Raw genomic sequence first — 24,334 nt, 5'->3', positions numbered from 1 at the left:
TTGAGATAGGGCTTCACTAAGTTACTTAGAGTCTTGCTAAGTAGCTAAGGCTAGTCTTAAACTTGCAATCCTCCTGCCTTAGTCTCCTGAGTAACTGGAATAGCTAAAACATTACTCTCTTATTGTCTTAGTTCCTTAGTTCATAGAAAGGAGTGACTTAAGACTTTTGAAAAAAAAGTTCAATGCAATATATGTAAAAGAAGGTTAAAACATTAATCTGACAATTGACTTTAAAAATGTCACTATTAATAAATAAGTAAAAAGAATTTAAAAATACTAATTTTTGTAGTTACAGGGAAAGTTAGAACCATCTGGTTTTCCTCAGTCCACTATTCTCTCTATATATACACAAAATGGTATTGTATCATTTATTTGATCAAACTCTATTTCTATATTGCTGTTACTCTGACAATGCTTATGCCTCAGAAATATCTGGCTTTTTATGTAAGACATTTCTTTTAGGGCTTAAAAACTAACCACATGCTGCAGGTTCAAAGTGCAAAATTAGATTACCAAAAATAAATTACATGACACACCAGAGTACAAAGTAAACTAATTTTTTCAGCCTGGTTATAATACATATGTGCTGATATTTTATATTGAACTTTTCTTCCTCAGAAATGTAGACTTAAGGATACACACACACACACACACACACACACACACACACTTATTGCCTTATTTAATAGCAGAAGAGTGAATGGGGTTGATTGGACAGAGACAAATGCTTTCCTACATATAACCGTCATATTCACCCAGCACATGTACCACAAGTTTATTAATAATTTCCTCACTGTTGAACAGCATGAATACTTCAAAATTTTCAAAGTATACCTTTAAATTTATACCAAATAAAAATGTTCAGATATCGTAAAATATATTGAGGAGAATCTAGGAATTTAAATACCAGTTTCATGCATTCCTTTCAGTAAAAAGTTAATAATAATATTTATCTATATAATGTAGCTATTATAAAAATTAAAATGAAATAATATATATATAAAACCTGAGACATGGTAGGTTTTCATTAAATATTGGCCTTTGCTTTTCTCATTAAATAGTTAAAAGTTTTATTGTGATGATATTCTCCAGTGACTTGAGAGGTTTATATCTAAAATTAAAACTGAAATACTTACACTCAGACCTATAGTTTTTATATTCCAGGATTTTCATGACTTGCTACTTCATAACTATCTTAGGGTAAAGGACATAACAGAAAAACAATACATAAAAATCAAAAGAACCAAATCTAGTTTTTTTTTTTTTTTAAAGATCAGTACAATTGATAAATCTTTAGTCAGGATGATCAAGCAAAAATTGAAAGAAGACATACTACCAAGAATGAAAGTGCATCACTAGATAATTCAGAGATATGAAAGGATCAATAAAGAAATTTGTGAAAAATAATATTAAAAACGTACATGAAGTGTACAATTTTTCCTAAAACACAAAGTAGTAAAGGTCACTTAAAAAGAAACAGGTAGTTTGAAGTGGCATACGGCTATTATGAAAATTCAATTTGCAATGAAAAACATTCCCATAATGAAAACTGCAGGCCTGAATGGCTGCACTGACAAAATCTGCCAATATTTAATAAGGAAATAATACCAAATTCTATACAATTTCTCATGGAATGAACAGAATATTTTCCAACTCATTTTATGAAGTCAGTTTTACCCTGATAGGCAAAACAGGCAAGGAAATTATAAGAAAAGAAACTTCAGATGAATATGCCTCATGAATATAGATGGGGAAACTGTGTACAAATATTACAGCAATTAATATATAAAAATGAATAATGCTTCTTGACCAAGTGGAGTTTATCCCTGAAATGCCATGTTGGGTTGAAGTGTAAAAAAAAAAACCCCAAATCAGTGTCAGTTATCATATAATCAAACCAATGAAGAAAAACCATATGATTGTGTCAATAGGTATTAAAGAGGTGACTGACAAAATCCAATAACTAATGACAAAACAGATATACAAGGTGTGACGAACACTTTCTCTGGTGGCCCCCGTGATCCTCACCGCCTGATGTTCATGCCTTTGAATACTCCCCATTTGCATGTTGGTAGGACCTATGATTTGCCACTAATCAGTAGAATGTGGAAAATTCTACACTTCCATAACTATGTTACATTACAAGACTCTCATCTTACCAGAACACTCACTCTTACTCAGTTGCTGTCCTTAAAGAAGCAAACTCTCTGCTGTGAGCTGTTTGTGGAAAGGATTATGTGGCAGGGAACTAGGTCCTAAGAGTAGCCTTTAGCTGACAGCTAGGGAAAAGCTAGGACTCTCAGCTTTATAACAATAAGGAAATGAACTTGCCAACAATGTAAGCTGGATTCTGATGTGTATTTTTCTCCAGCTGTCTCCTCATGAGAATATAGCTCAACTCACACCTTGATTACAGTCTGGTGAAACTCTGAAGCAGGGAAAACAGATGAGCCATGCCTAGATTCCTGAACCACTGAAATTGAGAGATAATAAGCACATGTTGTTTTAAGTTGTTTAATTTGTGATAATTTGTTACATAGCATTAGGAAACTAACAGAGATTTTGGTACTTGGAATGGGGTTCTATTGTAATTAATTCCTAATAATGTGGAGTGCCTTTGAAATCAAGAAGTGGTCACAGACTGGTGAATGCTAAAAAAAGTTATAGTAACACATAATAGCAAAAGTCTATCTCACTAAGACTGAAAGTAAGACAGTGATTTGTTTTTACTTCTTGTATTCAATGTGTAAAGGAGGACCTAGCTAAGACAAGAAGACAAGAAAAATAAATGGTATACAGATGAAAAATAATGAAATAAAACTGTTTTATTCACAGATGACATTATTGCTTACATAGAAAACTCCCTTAAATCTGTAGAAACAATCCACTAGAACTAATAAGTGAGTTTATTAAAATTGAAGGACATAAGGTGAATACATATAAATCAATTATTTATATATAATAGCAATAAAAATGGAATTATAAATAAAATCATTTACAATAGCACAAATGACATGAAATGCTGAGGAACAATGAATAAAATGTGCAATATTTATATATTGAAACCTACAAAACATTGATAAAGAATTTAATAGACCTTATAAAAGTGTGGAGTTATACTGGGCTCAGAAATAAGAATGCCAAATATTTTAAAGATACCAATGTGACTCAATTGAGTTACAGGTTCAAGGCAGTATCTATCGAAATTACAGCAGGATTTTATATCTTTGAAGAAATTGGCAAGCTGATTATAAAATTTATGTAGAAGAATAACAGTCATAAAATAGTCCAAATAATTTTGATAAAGAAGAACAAAGTTGAAGGAAGAATTCTTATTCCCTGATTTCAGGATTTACTATAAAGTTACAGTAGTTAAGACAGCATAGGGTAAGAATAAGCATATAGATTAATGTAACATAGCAGAAAATCCATCTATGAATCTAAATATATATCAAATGATTTTCAATAAAGGTACTCAGGGTAATTCTATAAAGAAAGAATAATTTTCCCAACAAATGGTACTGGAACAACTAGATGTCTATGTGCAAAGAAGTGAACCATAGCCCTTAAACCTTCCACATATGTAAAAATCAACTTTAAATGAATCATAGACTCAAATGTAAAGCTTAAGCTATAAAAAGTTTCAGAACAAAGTATAGGTAAAAATTGTTATGACCATGAATTTAGCAAAAAGCTCTTAGGAAAACAGCACAGATTTTAAAATATTATTAAATAGGACTTCACCAAAATCAAAACTTCCCTTTACAGGATACTATTTAGAATATGAAGAGATAAGCCACAGAATTGGAGCAAATATTTGCTAAAAATATCTGCTAATGGCTTATGTCCAAAACATGTAAATAATTCTTTAATTCAGTAATAAAAAGGTGTCAACAAAAATGAACAAAAATTTTGAATAATTACTAAAGAAGCAATATATTTTTAAAATAAGTACATGGAAATATACTAATTATGCCTTAAAATATAAATTAAAACCATGAGATACCACATCTACTAGTTTGGCTAAAATTAAAAAAATAAAAACTGATAGCACCAAATGACACAGATAAACAATAAGTGAAACTAATATGTTGCTGATGGGAATACTCAATTTAATAGCTCTTTTGGAAAGCAATTTGGAAGTTTCTCAAACAGGTAATACGATACGTTTAACTGTATGTTAAACATACTTAAATATGTACTACTCAGATATTTCAGTAATAGAAAAGAAAACATGCTCACACATACACCTGTACTTAATTTATTTAAATGGTATTCGTGTAGTCCAAAACTGGAAACAACTTAGATGGCTGTCAACAGATAGAGGTACAAATCATGTTCTATCCATACAATGAAATACTATCTACTGATAAAGGGGAATGAAGTATTGATTACTGAAACACTATGGATAAATCTCACAATCATATGTTAAGTAAAAGAAATCAGATATAAAAGTATGATATAATTTATATGACATTTGGGAAAGGGAAAAACTATAGGGATATTAATCAGATTACAGGATGTGGTTGGGTTGAGGGAACTTCTTGGGATGTTGAAAATCTTCTAGATCTTAGTTCTGGTGATGGATACATGACTATGTGTACACTTATTAAATTTCATTGACTCATACACCAAAAGTGAATCAATTTTACTTATGCAACTTAAATCTTTAAAAACCTGACTTTGAGAATTAATATACTACTTAAGCTTACTTTTCTCTTGAGTAATTTTTTTATGAATTCTCAAACTGCTTAATGTTTACAGTGTTAAAACATTTTAAAATGAAACATGTTATCTTTCATCTTTTAAAAGTTGAACATGTGAACATAATTCAGAGACATATTCCACAAAACTATTGACTTTAAACTTTGTAAAAATGTAATTCATTACCTGGTTTCTACCACTAAAGACCTACCATGATTCCTAAATTATAGAAACTATTGGACTAAAGAATTAGGAAAAAAAACCAACCAAGCCAAAACAATCTATCATCTCTGCTGGATTATGTGATTCAAGTCAAGAACATATTTGTAATAACATCTATTTTATGGAAATGCTGGAAAAACGATTTGCTCCAAGTATTTTGGGAAAAGATTTTCAGGGTTTTTTTTTTTTTTTTTCTTCTCTCTCCATGTTCTACTTCTGAGGTAGAAAAAATGTAATTTATTGTTTGATGTTCCACACTTTCTGCAAAGGGACTCAAATTCACAAGCCACTCACTCTGAAGGCCTCCTCCTATACTTCTGCCTCATTCCTGGTCTCATGTACAGTCTTATTCCATGATCCATAGGAAACTATGGGTCTCTCTCTCTTCAGCTATGCTGGTATGAAATTTCTCTTTAGCTTCTCTTTGACTAACTTCTTCATCTTCTTATAGGAAATACTCTGTTCATTAAATGCCTTTCCAGTGGGGTTTTCACAGCCACCCAAACTTCATAAAGTTGAAGTTGAGAGGTTTTGCTCAAATCCCGCTGTCAGCTTGGTATAATTAGCACCCTTTTCTTTCTCTGAAAGTTTATTATCTGCATCCCGTTGCCACAGATTTGTTTTAATCTATTCCAAATAGTACTATAACTGTGAGAAACCTTTTAGATTCTACTTCCACTCTACACTTTTCCATCCGTTTCATGGCTCATCCAAGCTAGTCTCATAATTTCTTTACCTACTGGATCCCATAGAGCTCTGTTACTACATCGGACTCTCAAGTCACAGTCACCTTGAAATTTTAATTTTTCTATAGAATTTCTTAGTAGATCTTGAATTGTAAGTACCTTCTTCTCTGATCCTAGCATCCTTATCAATTAATTCTATTCTTCACAGGATGATTGTTTTGCCATTTCTGCAATCCCTCATATACAAACATTTCCAATTTACAGCCATACTTAATTTTTTTTTACCTATACAGATATTTTATTGTATTTACCAATATCTTAAAGTCTTGCACTCTCCTGAATTTCCAAAAGGTCACTGCTACCAATTTCCCATGAGATGAAAAGAACTAATAAGTGTTTTCTTAGTTTTGACTATCATCCATGGGCTATGACCTGAGAGTGACAGAAAAATGATGACACAGTTTTCTTCAAAGCAATGATGTCCTGTGCTGGTTGGGCACCATTCCTACTCAGTAATGTTTTAAATCGTCTTTTGTAGGAGTATTCTGATTTGATTATGTGTCTCCCATCATTCTATTAAAGCCTACATCAAAGCTACATTTAAGATTCAATTATATAAATTTCATTGATCTTAGTACATTATTATCCAATAGAAACATAAAAATAAATAAAAATTAAATAATTTATACTCACTTAGAAATGGGATTGACACTGGCTTCAATAATTGTTAAACACTTACAGCACTTTATATTTTCTGGGAATTCTTGTACACCTGAAAGGTGAAAACAAACAAAGAAACCCAAAAGTACGTGAGAGTGTTCCAGCAAACTATAGTCCTAATATTAAGAATAAGTAATTAAAACTATAAGTCAACATACAGTCTAAAAGCCATTTTGGATAAACATTTGGTAGGAATGATAGCCTAACAATCTCATGGGGTATACACATGTATACATATATTTTTGTACCAAAGGTTGAATATCAAATAATAATATTTGGAAATTATATATAAAATTGAGAGTGATTATATTTGCCAAGAGATAGATCTTGGCTCTTTACTAACCTAAAGAAATCAAATAAAAATACCTTAAACTATTTAGCTAGTACAATGCCCCAATAGGGAAAGAGAAAATCAATAAGTATAAAGAAAATCGAAGATAAAATCTTTGCTTACAGGAATCGTTTTATAAGTTTGGGAAGAATGGACACATACATGTGAAGAACACTTAAAGATATGTTGCAAACCAATACCTTTTCCCAAACTAATATAGGAGTCTGACAGATTGCATGAATTTGTGTGTGTGTGTTTGCTGCGTAGAGCATTGATTGCTCTGGTCTGCTTCGAAGTGTGAAAAAATGAGCTGCCCTTCCTTGGGTCCTCCCTGTAGTTTCTGAGATAGCTACCCTGGCTAATTGCCCTTGGAGAATTGCTCATTCGCTGTCACACTTGTGTCATTGGCTATGTGATAGAAAAAACACAGGTTCTCCCAGGAAACTGAAAATCAGTAAGCCACAAATCTAATTCATAGTGTGAGAATCAAAGGAATAAAAGATGCAGGGACACATCCATTGGTTGATACAAAACGAATCAAATGTAGTGGTTCCTGCAAAAGTTAGGAGGAATGACATCTATATGAAATCGTTACCATATGCCTGCATTAGTACTTCCTTTCAGTTTTTGGAACTATCTTTAAGGATGTAAAAGTTTCCATAAAGAATTGGTCTTGTTCAGTACTTCATATCTTGCAGAAGGGTAAGGAACATTTTGTGGCAGTATGCAGCCGAACTTTTTGATAATGGATACTCAAGAAACAAAAGATTCCACCTGCCTACATTCTGTGAATCTAGATGACCATGTCCACAGAAACTTGAGGTCCAGTGAAGCAGCAGGAGGGTAGCCAAATCTAAGACAAGTAATTTATTCATTGTAAAGTAAGGATACAAAGAAGGGGGTGGCATGTTCCCAACCCATTTCTCCCTATGTGAAATTCCATAAAGAAAAGTTACGCTGTTCTAAAATTATTGCTGAACTATATTGGCTTTCAATTAAGAACTCAAGGAGGTTTGGGTGTTCCAGTATGTATGAATTTAATAAGAAAACCTGCTTCTCTCTCTCTCTCTCTCTTTCTCTTTTTGTGGAAGGCTAGAACACTTAATGTTGCCTTCATTAAGTGCACATTAAAATGACAACCAAGTATTATTATGGCCCTTTGGGAGTTCTACATTGTGGGTTGGCAAACTTTTTCTGTAAGAGTTCAGAAAGCAAGGATTCTGGTCTTTGTGACCTATATGGTCTTTGTTGCAAACTCTTCTGCTGTAGTGCGGAAGTAGACACAGAAAATACATAAACAAATGAGTGTGTCTTGTTCTAATAATAATTTTAGATATTTGAATTTCATATAAAAAATGACAAACAAGTCATTTCCCTTAGCATTCATGTTTACTTTGTATATCTGTAATCAACAGGGGTACAGACTTCCTTTCTCTCTTTAGCTAGTTCTGTTACGTCTCCAAGATGGGTTTGTTTCATGCTGTTGTGCCTCATGCCATATCTACACAAGTTGTACTTAAGGATGATATTTCCTTGGATTTTGTATAAGCCAAGACATAGAAAGAGAAATGAATTAAAGTGCTATATTAAGGAAGAGACTGTATTTCTTTATCTTCTATGAAAATAAAATCGCAGTTTGTGGTGGAAGTGATGTTTCATTTTTTGTACACATATTTTTATTACATTATTTACTGTTTGAATGTAAGATCATCCTGAGCAGAATCTGCTGATTTAAAATGTAACCTCAGTTTTACCACTACTGCTCAGATAAACAGGAACATCATTTAAAAGCTCAGTGTCTCCATTTCCTACTCAGAAAATTGGTGATTGGAGAAACAATTTCATCACAGAAATGCAGTGAGGTCTGAAAGAGATGATATAGCTGAGCAACTGACAAAAAGTGTCATAGTAATGTTATAATTATTACAATTAAAAAAGAAGTAAAGGTGTCAGCAAAACAATCAATAATCATGCAAAAATGGGCTAGCATGATATATGAATTTATTGTTTATCTACTGTAAAGTTCACAGGAAAAAGGTAGGAATTAGTGTGTAAAAAGACATACCAGTCATATATATATATCACAAACCTTCTTTTAAAGTGCACTTTTTTGGCAATTTTTAAATTTGTTCTAATTAGTTATACATGATGGTAGAATACATTGACATCACACATAGATGGAGTTTAACTTCTCATTCTTCTAGTTGTACATAATGTATAGTTACACAGGTTGTGTAATCATATCTGAACATAGGGTAATTATGTCTAATTCATTCTACTATCATTCCTACTCCATATCATTCCTTCCCCTTCACTTCCCTCTGTCTAACCCAAAGTCCCTCTATTCTTCTGTAGGCTCCCACCCTCTTATTGTGTATTAGCAACTACACATTAGAGAAAAATTCAGCCTTTGGTTCTTTGGGATTGGCTTATTACACTCAGCATGGTATTCTCCAGCTCCATCCATTTACTGAAAAATGCCATAATTTCATTCTTCTTTAAGGCTGAGTAATATTCCATTATGTACACATATCACACAATTTCTTTATGCATTCATCTGTTGAAGGACACCTAGGTTGGTACCATAGTTTGGCTATTATGAGCTGACCTGCTATAAACATTGATGTGACTGTGTTACTATAGTATGCTGATTATAAGTTCTAGAAGTGGAATGACTGAGTCAAATGGTGGTTCCATTCTAAGTTTTCTAAGGAACTTCCATATTGCTTTCCATGGAGACTGTACCAATTTGCAGTCCCACCAGCAATATATGAGTGTACCCTTTCCCCCACAGCCTTGCCAAAATTTATTGTTGCTTGTATTCTTGATAGTTGCCATTTTGACTGGAGTGATAGACTCTTACTGTAGTTTTGATTTGCATTTCTCTGATTGCTAGAGATGTTGAACATTTTTTCATATATTTGTTGATTGATTGTATTTCTTCTTCTGTGGAGTGTCTGTTCAGTTTCTTAGCCTATTTATTGATTGGGTTATTTGTCTTTTTGGTGTTAAGTTTTTTGAGTTCTTTAGATATCCTGGAAATTAATGCTTTATCTGAGGTGGTGTGGATTTTAAAGATTTTCTCTCATTCTGTAGGTTCTCTGTTCACATTATTGATTGTTTCTTTTGCTGTGAAGAAGCTTTTTAGTTTAATTCCAGCCCCCTTATTGATTCTTGATTTTACTTCTTATGCTTTAGGAGTCTTGTTAAGGAACTCGGTTCCTAAGCTGACATGGTGGAGATTTGGGCCTACTTTTTCTTCTATTAGGTGCAGGGTCTCTGGTCCAGTGCCTAAGTCTTTGATCCACTTTGAGCTGATTTTCATGCAGGGCGAGAGATAAGGATTTAATTTCATTTTGCTACATATGGATTTCTAGTTTTCCCAGTATCATTTGTTGAAGAGGCTACCTTTTCTCCAATGTATGTTTTTGGTGTTTTTGTCTAGTATGAGATAACTGTATTCATGTGAGCTCAACTCTGTGTCTTCTTTTCTGTACCATTAGTCTACATATCTGTTTTGGTGCCAATACCATGCTGTATTTATTACTAGGACTCTGTGGTATAATTTAATATACTATTAAATATATGGTCTGAGGGATTCAAGATGGCGGACTAGAGGGTGGCTGCGTTTCGTGTTGCTCCAGGACTCAGGACTCAAGAAGAGGAGATATAGAGAGCCTTGGGACCAACTCAAAGCAGCCGGGCGAGAGTCCCCCACTGGGCAGGCGTCCCGGACGGGGCAGGAGTCCTGGACGGGGCGGTAGCCCCAAAAGCAGGGATCTTTGCAAAGTAGAACGGCCGGCGAGGCGCCCCTCCCCCCGCCGGAGCAGTGATGGCAGACAGCTGGGAGCATTGAAGAGGGGGCTGCCCAGAGGAGAAGGAGAAATACGGGCTCGGCACGTCGCTTGGAATTGGATCAGCTGCGCCAGGGCTCCGGGCGGCTATCCGGAGGAGCAGCGTGGACTCAGGACTCAAGAAAAGGAGATATTGAGAGACTTGGGACCAACTCAAAGCAGCCGGGTGAGTGTTTCCCACTGGGCAGGCGGACGGGGCGGTAGCCCCCGGACAGGGCGGTAGCCCCGAAAGCAGGGATTTTTGCAAAGTAGAACTGCCGGCGAGGCGCCCCTCCCCCCGCCGGAGCAGTGATCGCAGACAGCTGGGAGCATTGGAGAGGTGGCTGTTCACCACAGCGCTTGGACTCGGCGCAACCCACCCGCGCTCTGGGAGGCTGCCCAAAGGAGAAGGTGCTTGGTGAGCTGTTTGGACTGAACGTGACCACCCCTGAACACAGGGGGCTGCCCAGAGGAGAAGGAGAAATACGGGCTCGGCACGTCGCTTGGAATTGGAGCAGCTGCGCCAGGGCTCTGGGCGGCTATCCGGTGGAACAGCGTGGTGAGTGGTTTGGTCCCAGAGCATCCGCTCCTGAACATAGGGGGGTTGTCTGGAGAAGGAGGAGGAGCGCGGCGGGGTGCTTGGGCTCAAAGTGACTGCACCAGGGCTACGGGAGGCAGTCGGGATAAGAAGGTGCACAGTGAGTTCTTGGGACTCGTGACACACCAGATCTCTGGGTGACTGCCTGGTGGAGAAAGTGGTGCGTGGTGGGTCACTTGGTCTTAGAGCGACGGCACGGAACAACAGGTGGCTGCCGGAGGAAAAGGCGTGTGGCGGGTCACTGGGACTCGGAGCGATTGTAAGGGGCTCCAGGTGGCTGCTCAGAGGAGGGGCCGCATAGCCAGGCGAAAAGTGCAGAGCAGGGTCCTAGACGGCTTCTTGGTGGAAGGGCCCCACAGACAAACTGGGGGGCGAAGCGAAGGCTCCAGGACTGCAGGCAGCTTCTCTGAGGAGAGGCAGCCTAAGGAGATTCGTTTGCGAAGGGTGAGGCTTCCAGGCCCAGGAGGTAGGTCCGGGTCCCTGGGAACATTACAGAAGAAGGTTGCCCAGCCCAGGCGGTAGTTGTGAATTGAACGGAACCTCTGGGAGGAAAACCGACCAGCGAGACCTCCCCACCGGGTGACTCCTCCCTGTTGGGTGAGGTTCTCCCAAAAGGACCGTAAAATCAGAGACACAGGCCCAAACTGGTCTTGCATCAGCCCACAACCTACTTCCCTTCTGGATGACCATTCATCAGCAAGTGAAGGTACCTCTGCCCACTAGCAGGGAATATACCCCACCAGAAGGCCACCACCCCTAGGGAGTCAGCTCCCTTGTGGAGCACTGCATTATCAACTTCCTCCAAGATTTCAGGCTACTGAAGACTAAGAGGGGATATAATAGAAATCTTCAGGGATATTATAAGACAATAGAGGAAATCTGCAATATCAGCAGTCAACTGATACCTGAACAATATGAGAAAACAAGGAAAGAAAATGCTGCAAACAAATCTAGATGTTACATCAATGAAACCCAACGACAGCATGGCAGAAGAAATGACAGAAAGGGAGTTCAGAATGTACATAATTAAAATGCTCAGGGAAGCAAATGCCGAGATGCAAGAGCAAATGCAGGCACTGAATGATCGCACCAATTGACAGTTAAAAGAGCAAATACAGGAAGCAAAAGATCACTTCAATAAAGAGTTAGAGATATTGAAAAAAAACCAAACAGAAATCCTTGAAATGAAGGAAACAATAAACCAAATTAAGAACTCCATAGAAAGCATAACCAATAGAATAGAACACCTGGAAGACAGAACATCAGACATTGAAGATAAAATATTTAACCTTGAAAACAAAGTTGAACAAACAGAGAAGATGGTAAGAAATCATGAACAGAATCTCCAAGAACTATGGGATATCATGAAGAGGCCAAATTTGAGAATTACTGGAATTGAGGAAGGCTTAGAGAAACATACCAAAGGAATGAACAATCTATTCAATGAAATACTATCAGAAAATTTTCCAAATCTGAAGAATGAAATGGAAGATCAAGTACAAGAGGCTTATAGGACTCCAAATATACAAAATTACAACAGACCCACACCAAGGCACATTATAATGAAAATGCCCAACATACAAAATAAAGACAGAATTTTAAAGGCCGCAAGAGAGAGGAATCAAATTACATTCAGGGGGAAACCAATACGGATATCAGCAGATTTTTCAATCCAGACCCTAAAAGCTAGAAGGGCCTGGAACAACATTTTTCAAGCCCTGAAAGAAAATGGATGCCAACCAAGAATCTTATACCCAGCAAAACTTACCTTCAAATTTGATGATGAAATAAAATCCTTCCATGATAAACAAAAGCTAAAAGAATTTACAAAAAGAAAGCCAGCATTACAGAACATTCTCAGCAAAATATTCCATGAGGAAGAGATGAAAAACAAAGAAACAAATCAGCAATGGGAGGAACCATCCTAAAGGAATTGTCAAATAAAGGAAGAACCAAGTCGTCTCAAAATAATAAATAAATAAATAAATAAATAAATAAATAAATAAATAAATAAAATGAACCAAATGACCGGGAATACTAATCATATCTCAATAATAACCCTGAATATTAATGGCCTGAACTCATCAATCAAAAGACATAGACTGGCAGATTGGATCAAAAAGAAAGATCCAACAATATGTTGCCTGCAAGAGACTCACCTCGTAGAAAGAGATACACATAGACTAAAGGTGAAAGGATGGGGGAAAACATATCATGCACATGGACTCAGCAAAAAAGCTGGGGTATCCATCCTCATTACAGATAAGGTGGACTTCAAGTCAAAACTAGTCAAAAGGGATAAAGAAGGACATTACATACTGCTTAAGGGAACCATAAATCAGCAAGACATAACAATCGTAAACATCTATGCCCCAAACAGTGGCTCATCCATGTATGTCAAACAAATCCTTCTCAATTTCAGAAACCAAATAGACCATAACACAATAATACTAGGTGATTTTAACACACCTCTCTCACCACTGGACAGATCTTCCAAACAAAAATTGAACAAAGAAACCATAGATCTCAATAACACAATCAATAATTTAGACTTAACGGACATTTATAGAATATACCATCCAACCAAGAGCGAATACACTTTCTTCTCAGCAGCACATGGATCCTTCTCTAAAATAGACCATATATTATGCCACAAAGCTAATGTAAGCAAATACAAGAAGATAGAGACACTACCTTGTATTCTATCAGATCATAATGGTTTGAAGTTAGAAATAAATGAAAGAGTAAAAAACAGAAGCTACTCCAACACCTGGAGATTAAACAATATACTATTACATGATGAATGGATAACAGAAGATATTAGGAAGGAAATTAAAAAATTCCTAGAGGTAAATGAGAACAAAGAAACATCATATCAAAATCTTTGGGACACTATGAAAGCAGTACTTAGAGGAAAATTTATTTCATGGAGCACATTCAATAAAAGAAGTAAAAATCAACAAATAAACAACCTAACACTTCAGCTCAAAGCCCTAGAAAAAGAAGAACAGACCAACACCAAAAGTAGTAGAAGACAGGAAATAGTTAAACTCAGAGCTGAAATCAACGAAATTGAAACAAAAGAAACTATACAAAAAATTGACAAAATAAATAGTTGGTTCTTTGAAAAAATAAACAAAATTGATAAACCCTTAGCCACTCTAACAAAGAGAAGACGAGAGAAAACCCAAATCACCAAAATTCGGAATGAACAAGGAAATATCACAACAGACACGATTGAAATACAAAACATAATTAGAAGCTATTTTGAAAATCTATATTCTAACCAAATAGAAAATTTCGAAGACATCAACAGGTTTCTAGAGACATATGAATTGCCTAAATTGAACGAGGAGGACATACAAAATTTAAATAGATCAATTTCAAGTAATGAAGCAGAAGAGGTCATCAAAAGCCTACCAACAAAGAAAAGTCCAGGACCAGACGGGTTCTCAGCCGAGTTCTACAAAATCTTTAAAGAAGAGCTCATTCCAATACTTCTCAAAGTATTCCATGAAATAGAAGAGGAGGGTACCCTCCCAAACTCATTCTATGAAACCAATATTACCCTGATACCCAAGCCAGACAGAGATAAATCGAGGAAAGAAAATTTCAGACCGATATCATTAATGAACATTGACGCAAAAATTCTCAATAAAATTTTAGCAAATCGCATACAAAAATATATTAAAAGGATAGTGCACCATGATCAAGTGGGTTTTATCCCAGGGATGCAAGGTTGGTTCAACATCCGGAAATCAATAAATGTAATTCACCATATCAATAGACTTAAAGTCAAGAACCACATGATTATTTCAATAGATGCAGAAAAAGCATTTGATAAAATACAACACCCCTTCATGCTCAAAACACTAGAAAAAATAGGGATAGTGGGAACATTCCTTAACATTGTAAAGGCCATCTATGCTAAGCCCATGGCTAATATCATTCTAAACGGTGAAAAACTGAAAGCATTCCCCCTAAAAACTGGAACAAGGCAGGGATGCCCTCTTTCACCACTCCTATTCAATATCGTTCTTGAGACTCTAGCCAGAGCAATTAGACAGACCAAGGAAATTAAAGGAATACGAATAGGAAAAGAAGAACTCAAACTATCCCTATTTGCGGATGATATGATTATATACTTAGAGGAACCAGGAAATTCCACCAGAAAACTGTTAGAACTCATAAGTGAATTCAGTAAAGTGGCAGGTTACAAGATCAATGCTCATAAATCCAATGCATTTTTATACATAAGTGAGGAATCCTCAGAAAGAGAAATTATGAAAACCACCCCATTCACCATAGCATCGAAAAAAATAAAATACTTGGGAATCAATCTCACAAAAGAGGTAAAAGACCTCTACAATGAGAACTACAGAACACTAAAGAAAGAAATCGAAGAAAACCTTAGAAGATGGAAAGATCTCCCATGTTCTTGGATAGGCCGAATTAATATTGTCAAAATGGCCATACTACCAAAAGTGCTATACAGATTCAATGCAATCCCAATTAAAATCCCAATGACGTACCTTACAGAAATAGAGCAAGCAATCATGAAATTCATCTGGAAGAATAAGAAACCCAGAATAGCTAAAGCACTCCTTCGCAGGAAAAATGAAGCAGGGGGTATCGCAATACCCGAACTTCAACTTTATTACAAAGCAATAGTAACAAAGACGGCATGGTACTGGTACCAAAATAGACAGGTAGATCAATGGTACAGAATAGAGGACACGGACACAAACCCAAATAAATACAACTTTCTAATACTAGACAAAGGCGCCAAAAATATGCAATGGAGAAAAGATAGCCTCTTCAACAAATGGTGCTGGGAGAATTGGAAATCCATATGCAACAGAATGAAACTAAACCCATATCTCTCACCCTGCACAAAACTCAACTCAAAATGGATTAAGGACCTTGGAATCAGACCAGAGACTCTGCAGATTATAGAAGAAAAAGTAGGTCCCGATCTTCAACATGTCGGCCTAGGACCAGACTTCCTCAACAGGACTCCCATAGCACAAGAAATAAAAGCAAGAATCAATAACTGGGATAGATTCAAACTAAAAAGCTTTCTCTCAGCAAAGGAAACTATCAGTAATGTGAAGAAAGAGCCTACAGAGTGGGAGAATATCTTTGCCAATCATACTTCAGATAGAGCACTAATCTCCAGAATCTATAAAGAACTCAAAAAACTCTACACCAAGAATTCAAATAATCCAATCGACAAATGGGCTAAGGAAATGAACAGACACTTCACAGAAGAAGATGTTCAAGCAATCAATAAACATATGAAAAAATGTTCAACATCTCTAGTAATAAGAGAAATGCAAATCAAAACCACCCTAAGATTCCATCTCACCCCAATTAGAATGGCGATTATCAAAAATATAAGCAACAGGTGTTGGCGAGGATGTGGGGAGAAAGGTACAGTCATACATTGCTGGTGGGGCTGCAAATTAGTGCAGCCACTCTGGAAAGCAGTGTGGAGATTCCTTAGAAAACTTGGAATGGACCCTCCATTTGACCCAGCTATCCCACTCCTTGGCCTATACCCAAAGGATCTAAAATCAGCATACTACAGAGATACAGCCACATCAATGTTCATAGCTCCTCAATTCACAATAGCCAGACTATGGAACCAACCTAGATGCCCTTCAATTGACGAGTGGATAAAGAAACTGTGGTATATATACACAATGGAATATTACTCAGCCATAAAGAATGACAAAATTATGGCATTTGCAGGCAAATGGATGAAATTGGAGAATATCATGCTAAGTGAGATAAGCCAATCTCAAAAAGACAAGGGACGAATGACATCGCTAATAAGTGGAGGATGAGACATAATGGGGGGGAGGGAAGGGTTAGTGGTAGGGTTAGAGTTAGGGTTAGGGAGGGGGGCAAGTATGGAGGAAGAAAGTACTGTATAGAGGGTAAAGAGGGATGGGAGGGGTGGGGGGAAGGGGAAAAATAACAGAATGAATCAAACAACATTATTGTATGTGGATTTATGATTACACAAATGGTATGCCTTTGTGCCATGTACAAACAGAGAGGCAACATGTATCCCATTTGTTTACAATAAAATAAAAAAAAAAAGAGCTTTTTAAAATGCAAAAAAAAAAAAAAATATGGTCTGGTATTGTGATACCTCCTGCTTTGCTTTAAAAGCACATTAATGTATATACATGTATGCATTATGAGTTAAAAGTGTATGTGTATACAATGGAGTTTTACTCAGCCATGAAGAAAAATAAAATAATTTCATTTTCAGGAAAATGAATGGAACTTGCAAACATTACATTAAGTGAAATAAGTCAAACCCAGTAGATTAAGAATTGTATGTTTTCTCTCATATGTGGAAGCTAGAGAGGAAAATGGAAAAGTATGGGGATCTCTTGAAAATAGAACATAGAAGACAGACAAGAAGAGTAGAGGAAGTGGGGGAGGAGAGGAGGGAAAAGGAAAATAATGGGGAGTGATACTGGCCAAATTATATTTAATATCATGTGCATATATGAATATATAACAACAAATCCCACCATTATGTACAACTATAATGTTCCAATAAAAATGTGGAAAAACACACACACACACACACATAAAGGTATATTGTTATAAAACACTTGTCATGTTTGTGCCACACTTGTAAAGCTACTGGATTTGGAGTATGTATCCAAAGGGGAAAAAAAAAAAAACATGACCTTGAAGAGGCATCTGAATTCTTATTGACTTCTTTTTTGGGGGGATGGGTACCAGGGATTGAAGTCAGGGGCACTCGACCACTGAGCCACATCCCCAGCCATGTTTTTTATTTTCTTTTTCTTTCTTTTTTTTTTTTTTTAATTTTGAGAGAGGATCTCATTGAGTTTCTTAGCACCTTGCTTTTGCTGAATTTGGATCCTCCTGTCTCTGCCTCACAAGCTGCTGGGATTACAGAAGTGCGCTACCTCACCCAGCAAGGATTCTTGCTTACGTCTGCACTTTCTATTCATTGCAGCATTATTCACAAGAGCCCAAGGTAGGGAAATAACATAGGTGCTCACAGGATGAATGGATAAAGAAAATGTGAGATTGTTATGTACATATGCAAGGAAACATTATCTGATCTTAAAAAAAGAGGAAATCTTGCCACTTGCAACAAAGTGGAGGACATTATTCTAAGTGAAATGACCTGGACACACAAAGACAATTTTTACATCATATCTTATAAATAGGAAATCTTAAAAAGTTGAACTCATAGAAACAGAAAGTAGAATGGTAGTTACTCAAACTCTGGGTGGAGCTAGGATGAGGAGATGTTGGTCAAAGGATAAAAGCCTTCAGTTATGAGATGAGTAAGTTCAGGACATCTAACGTGCATTGTTCTGACTACAGTTACTGAGACTTTATTGTAAAGTAGAAAAGATCAGACTTTAAAGTTCTTTAGAAAGTAACTAGTAAGAATGAGTTTCAAGGTGCTGGAAACGTGGCTCAGTTGTACAGTGCTTGCCTAGCGTGCATGAGGCCCAGGGTTGGATCCCCAGCACCACACACACACACACACACATACACACACACACACACACAAACACACAAAGTGAGTTTAAGCTCTGATTAAACAAAACCAAAATACCAACTCTAAAAGAAAGACATTGCCAGAAATGTTTTAAACTTTTTGGGGATATAACAGGCCTCCTACTAAATTACAAAGATAAGAAATTCCTATAAAACCATGCTATTACATAAAACAAAATTTGAAGAATACATATTTACTGGTTGTAAAGAGATCAGATGGCCGGATGCCTGCGTTCCCCCAGAGTTCATGTGTTGAAATCCCGACCCATAGTGCTAGAGGTGGGACTTTTGGGTCAAAGGGGTTGAACTCTGGTGAATGGGATTAGTGCCTTAGAGAAAAGGCCCCAGAGAGTTCTAACCCTTCTACTATGTGAGGACACAGTGAGAAGAACAAGGAACTTTCTGCCTTTTTCTAAGGGCACCTGGGGACTCACACCACATGCTGCCTAAAAGGATGAGCTCTCAGCAGGCAGTGCCTTAATCTGTTTACATGTGCCATGGTTTGTGATATTTTGTTATAAAATCTCCAGAGTACATTAAAAATTAAACACACACACACACACACACACACACACACACACATACACACATAAAAACATGTATTCTGTAATTTCAGAATAAATTCAGATAAATGAATGGTTATCATTGAAAAAGTTTCCTGGTGTCAACCCTGGCTATTTTGGGAACTTCTAAGGAGTGCTGCGAGTTGGGAGCCTTGCTAAATGAATGATGATCCCTGAGAACGTGGTGGAACTTCAAGAAATTTCCTTCCTCTTCCTAAACAGGTGGGTTAGAGGGTGTTTCAAACACACCCACATGTGCACACACACACAATCAAACCACTCAACTGCTGAGAATACTAGATAGAAAAGCCAACAAATCTTTAAACTTAACAAAGTTGAAAGTAAGACGTCTGGTCAGAAGTAATAAATTTCTAGATTTAGAGATAACAGTATTTTCACCTCTTGTCAAATGTCTTGCCAGATGTCCACATTCTCAATATTTTTGTTTGCATAAACCATTTTTAAGAAGTTTCATTTGCGGTAAATAGATGGAGTTGGAGAATAACATGCTAAGTGAAATAAGCCAAACCTAAAAAACCAAAGGCCAAATGTTTTCTCTGACATAAGGATGCTAATTCACAATAAGTAGGGTAGAGGGTCTAGGGAAGAATAGAATTATTTTAGGTAGAGGGGAGTGAAGGGAGGTTTTCATAGCTATCTGAATTTGCTTATGAAAGTGTAAACACATTTGGAAAAACAGTTTTCCAGGGATAGTTGACCATTTATACTACATGGCACCTGAAGTTCAGGAAATATTCTTAGAGCACGTCTTTACCTCAGAGTTTAACCCAAACATGTAAAAGTATTATAGCATAGTAGTTAAAAGTACAGGTTGGAAAGGATGACTGAGTCCTAAGCTTGTCATTTACTAGCCATGCATTCTTGAGCAGATGCCACAGCATCTGAGTCATTCACTCATTTCTCTAATTCAAAGGGTTGCTCTGAGGATCTGATGGAATGGATGTAAAGCATTTAATATCCTATCTGGTAAGTGCCCAATAAATAATAAGTAAGGTAATTTACACTTTCCTATGCCACTGTATGAAATCATTTAGTTCTTTTAATAATTGTATGAAGAAGACATATTAGGCAACATCATTTTAATTTTATAACTGTTGAACCAAATTTTCACAAAGATTGATCATTTAAATTACTATTTAAATCATACAATTATTTAAACATCAAATTGGTGTGTATAGATGAAAATGGCCATAGGGTAGAATTTAACTTATTTTAGCACCATATTTAAAATTTGTTTTACACCGTTATGCTACCTCCTATTAAATTGTTAGACTTAACATTAGAGTTGATGGTGGCTTTCATCTAGGTGGCAGAATAGGAAAGAGTAAGAAGAGAATGGAATGTGGATATAGTTTGAATGCAAGACCAATAGGATTTTCTGATGAACTGAACATGGGATACAAGAACAGGAATCAGGGATGACTTCAGATTTTTTTTTTTTTTTTTTTTGTCCTTAGCAACTTACATTACACAGTTGTCTTGAACTTAGATGGGAAAAATGGTATGTGCACTAGTTTTGGGAGAAGATAAAATTCATTTTTTCTGTTAGACTTCTAATATGAGATTTCAGGTAGGTATTTGGATATAAACTTAGCATTTAAGAGAGAGATGTAGGCTATAGATTAAGACTTTGGGGATTCCTAGTATTTAAACCATGAGACAAATTGTCAACAGCACGATATAGAAGATGAAGAGAGGCAAACCAAGCACTGAACCATGATGCATTCCACAATGAGGATAGGAAAAAGAGGAGGGATCAGCAAAGGAGACTGAACAAGAGCAATCAATGAGATGAAAGGCAAAACAAGAGATTATAGAGTCTTAAAATTCAAATAAAGAAAATGATTTAAGTAGGGAGAAGTGATCAACTATTTCAAACGATGTTGACAGGTCACATAAGAAGATACTCAATAGTTCCCACTGGATTTAATAATCAGGTCATTGTGACCTTGATTGCAATGGTTTTGATGGAGTTATGAGGCTTTAAGAATGGAATGGGTCTAAGTTTGAGAGGGTAGCAGGAGAATTGCTGGTAGAGAATATAGAAAACTCTACACCCTTTGCTGTAAGGGAGTGGGAGACTGTCAGGGCAAGAGGAGCCAAGAGCATTTTTGTTTGTTTATTGTTTTTGCTTTCTTAGGGTGGAAAAAGTAGCAGTCTGTATGTATGCTGATCAGAAAAATCAAGTAGAGATAAAAATATAGATAATGTAGAAAAAGGTTGGGGAGAATTGCTGGAGTTATACACTTGGGCAGGCATAGAACATGGTTATCTGGAGAGATTGGCTTTAAAGGGAAACAGGAATAATTCACCTGCCCTAACAGACAGAAATCAGGGAAGATGGGTCCAGAATCTGGTAGGTGGATAGGTATGATAGTGAGGGTCTGTGGAAGTGAAGTAGACTTGAAGATGGGAGAGGAGTTATGGCAGTCTGAAGACAGAGAAGTCATGACGGAGAAGAAGCACAAACTGATCATTGGGCATCATTAAGGCCGCACCTCAGATTTGTGATCATGAATTCAGTGGAATACCAATTACTGTAGTTGACTGTTTGCTTCAGTTCCACTTGGCAGTAGAAAGAGAGTTGATGTCATCAAATGTTGCAGTTTTACAGAGCAATGTCTGTTGACATGAGAGAGCAGCAAGGTTGCTGAGGGAATCCACAAGGAATGAATCTGATGGTTAATCACCAAATTCGAATCATGTAAACAGGGCAGAGAAAATCACAAGACTGGTAATAAAGAAAAGAGTGGAATTAAATGCCATTGATGTTTTGATGGAGTAAAAAATGGTTGTAGCCAATGGGGTGATCTGGAAGGACAGTAGGATGGGGTCAGAGATATTTCCAACAGTACCTAGGTAAACCTAGGAAATCAATGGAAACTCAGCAAGTACTTGTTAAATTGCATCTAATTATATTTTTAACATCAATTTCTTAAAATAGAAAATTAATAATCAAAGGAAGAAACACTTGATTTTAGTACAGAGGCTATAGATTCTAATTACATTTGAGGATGAAAAGGGTAACTATCCTTTTCTATATGGACATAATATAGCAGATTTCTTTATAAAGACCAAATTTTAAGCAATTTAGTGTTCCTTCAAATGCATAAAATTACATTATATATGCATATAAAATCAAAATATATCAAACAATTTACAGATAGTGCCTATTGAATGTTTATGTGATCTGAACCTCACAAATATCATCTGCTCAAATGATTACTCTGAGATATAAGGACATATGCTAATAAGAGAACAAAAACCCTCAGGAGGCTGAGGCAAGAGGATCACAGATTTGAAGCCAGCCTCAGGAACTTAGTGAGGCTGTAAGCAACTTAGCAAGACCCTTTGTCAAAATAAAAAATAAAAAGGGCTGGGGATGTGGCTCAGTGGTTGAGTGCCCCTGGGTCAATCCCTGGTACCAAAATAAATAAATAAATAAATAAGAAATAAATAAATAAATAAATAAATAAATAATAAAATAAAAGACCAAACCCCTAATGTTATACCTTGTATAAAGTAAAGAAAGGAAAAGATATTTATAGGATTTGAAATTTTTCATTTGATATTTTAAATATGACACCAATTTTGCAATGGTGTTTTTTCAATTTTGCAAAGGCAGTCAGGTTATTTGTATATCTAATGAATTGGATTAGACGTACAAGGAGAAAAATGGAGTTTATTGAGAAAATATTTTAAGTATTTATTTCATTCTTACAACAATTTTGTAGGGAGGCTTATTATCTTCATTTAAGTAATAAATAAATGGAAGCTCAGAGGCTAGAAAGGATTTGAAATCAGAACAAATTTGTTTCAAAACACTTTCATATTTTGCCTATGCTAAAATATGTCCATCAAATCTAAGATTTAAAACTTAATCATGGTGGAATTTAATTTTAGCTACCCAAAGTTGGCAATGCAGCACTAAAGCAGAGTCATCTATAGTGCATTTGTTCCATACTTACTCTTGGGTCAAATTAAAATAACCCCAATTTTCTGGAACTTAGAATTTAATGCGTTCTCAGGACTGACCATGTAGCATCTTTAAAGAGACCTCGTAAACTGCATTTGTTCTATAATTTTCTTGGTCAAATTTATATAGCATCATCCTGGAACTTGAGTGTTATGTTCAGGAAATAAACAGATTATTTCTGAATCTCTGCCGTAACGACAAGAAGCACTTGAAGCTTATTTCAGAATTTTTGTATTATTTATATACAATTCAACCAATAGTTATTAGAAGGAGCAAATAAGGAGACTATTCAAAATAAGGTGCCAGCATGAAGAAATTAAACAGATGGTCTCATAGAGGAGGTGATAGGAAAAAAAACAAAGTGATACCAGAACTCTTCACCATTCCCATTCCTATTTTGTGCAGAATCAAGCCCTTGCACACACAAATGAGAACAACAACAACACAAAAGGTCAGTATCACAACCTATGATGAACACAAATATGGAAAGTTAAAATTGTATTGTTTACATTCATTTAAAGAAGATAATGCTATATGAAATATTTTGCTATAATATCTGCCCAGAATGATTAAAACAAAATTAAAAATTTGAAAATGAAAGGATCAAATTTGATTTTATTTTAAAAATTAATTTGCTTATAAACTCCCCTTTACCAAGGATACTTGGCAAATGATGCAATAGTAAGCTAGCTAAGAAGTGCACCTTGGAAGGAGATTTCAGAGGGGCAATTTACTATATAGTAAGAAAGAAAAATCATACAATTATTAGGTTAGTGAATTTGGGAGAGAAACCTATGTCATTCAGCTTGGAAGGAGAGAAAATAGAGACATAAAACAAACAGAAAAGTGGTTGCTTTACCTCTATCCACTCAAGGGAAGGGAGCCAGGAACTTGTTAGCAATCTCAGCAAGAAGAGAAAGATTTCCTGCAAGACTCTGCCTATTTTAGTGGCATTATATATCAAAAATTCAAATTCTGATAAGGTAATCAATAATTAGAGATCGTTACATAACAGATTCTGCCTTAGGAACATATATGGGGAAAATTTTGAGAAGTGTTTATGACCTTGACTAACAGTGAGTTCACAGAGGAATGAATTTGTTTTAGTCTAAAT

General features: G+C 36.1%; 1 protein-coding gene and 1 long non-coding RNA gene across 3 annotated transcripts in view; one reads left to right on the top strand and one right to left on the bottom strand.

The window, feature by feature from the left end:
• The window catches only part of LRRC7 (leucine rich repeat containing 7), a 525,614-nt gene that overhangs the window by 255,722 nt on the left and 245,558 nt on the right, over window positions 1-24,334 (bottom strand). For both annotated transcript variants that reach the window (XM_079128752.1, XM_079128751.1), the window contains exon 5: window positions 6,306-6,384. In XM_079128752.1, coding sequence (XP_078984878.1) covers window positions 6,306-6,384 — 79 coding nt within the window. The remainder of the gene's footprint in view (window positions 1-6,305; window positions 6,385-24,334) is intronic.
• LOC306655148 lies at window positions 19,261-23,706 on the top strand. The gene is made up of 3 exons (XR_013762212.1): window positions 19,261-19,445; window positions 20,158-20,210; window positions 23,626-23,706. It is a non-coding gene; the product is annotated as an uncharacterized lncRNA (long non-coding RNA).

This window comes from Sciurus vulgaris, assembly GCF_902686455.1.
Source record: "Sciurus vulgaris genome assembly, chromosome: 1".
Classification (NCBI taxonomy): Eukaryota; Metazoa; Chordata; class Mammalia; order Rodentia; family Sciuridae; genus Sciurus; species Sciurus vulgaris.
Note: the sequence above shows the minus strand (reverse complement) of the source record. Positions and strands in the feature narration are given on the sequence as shown.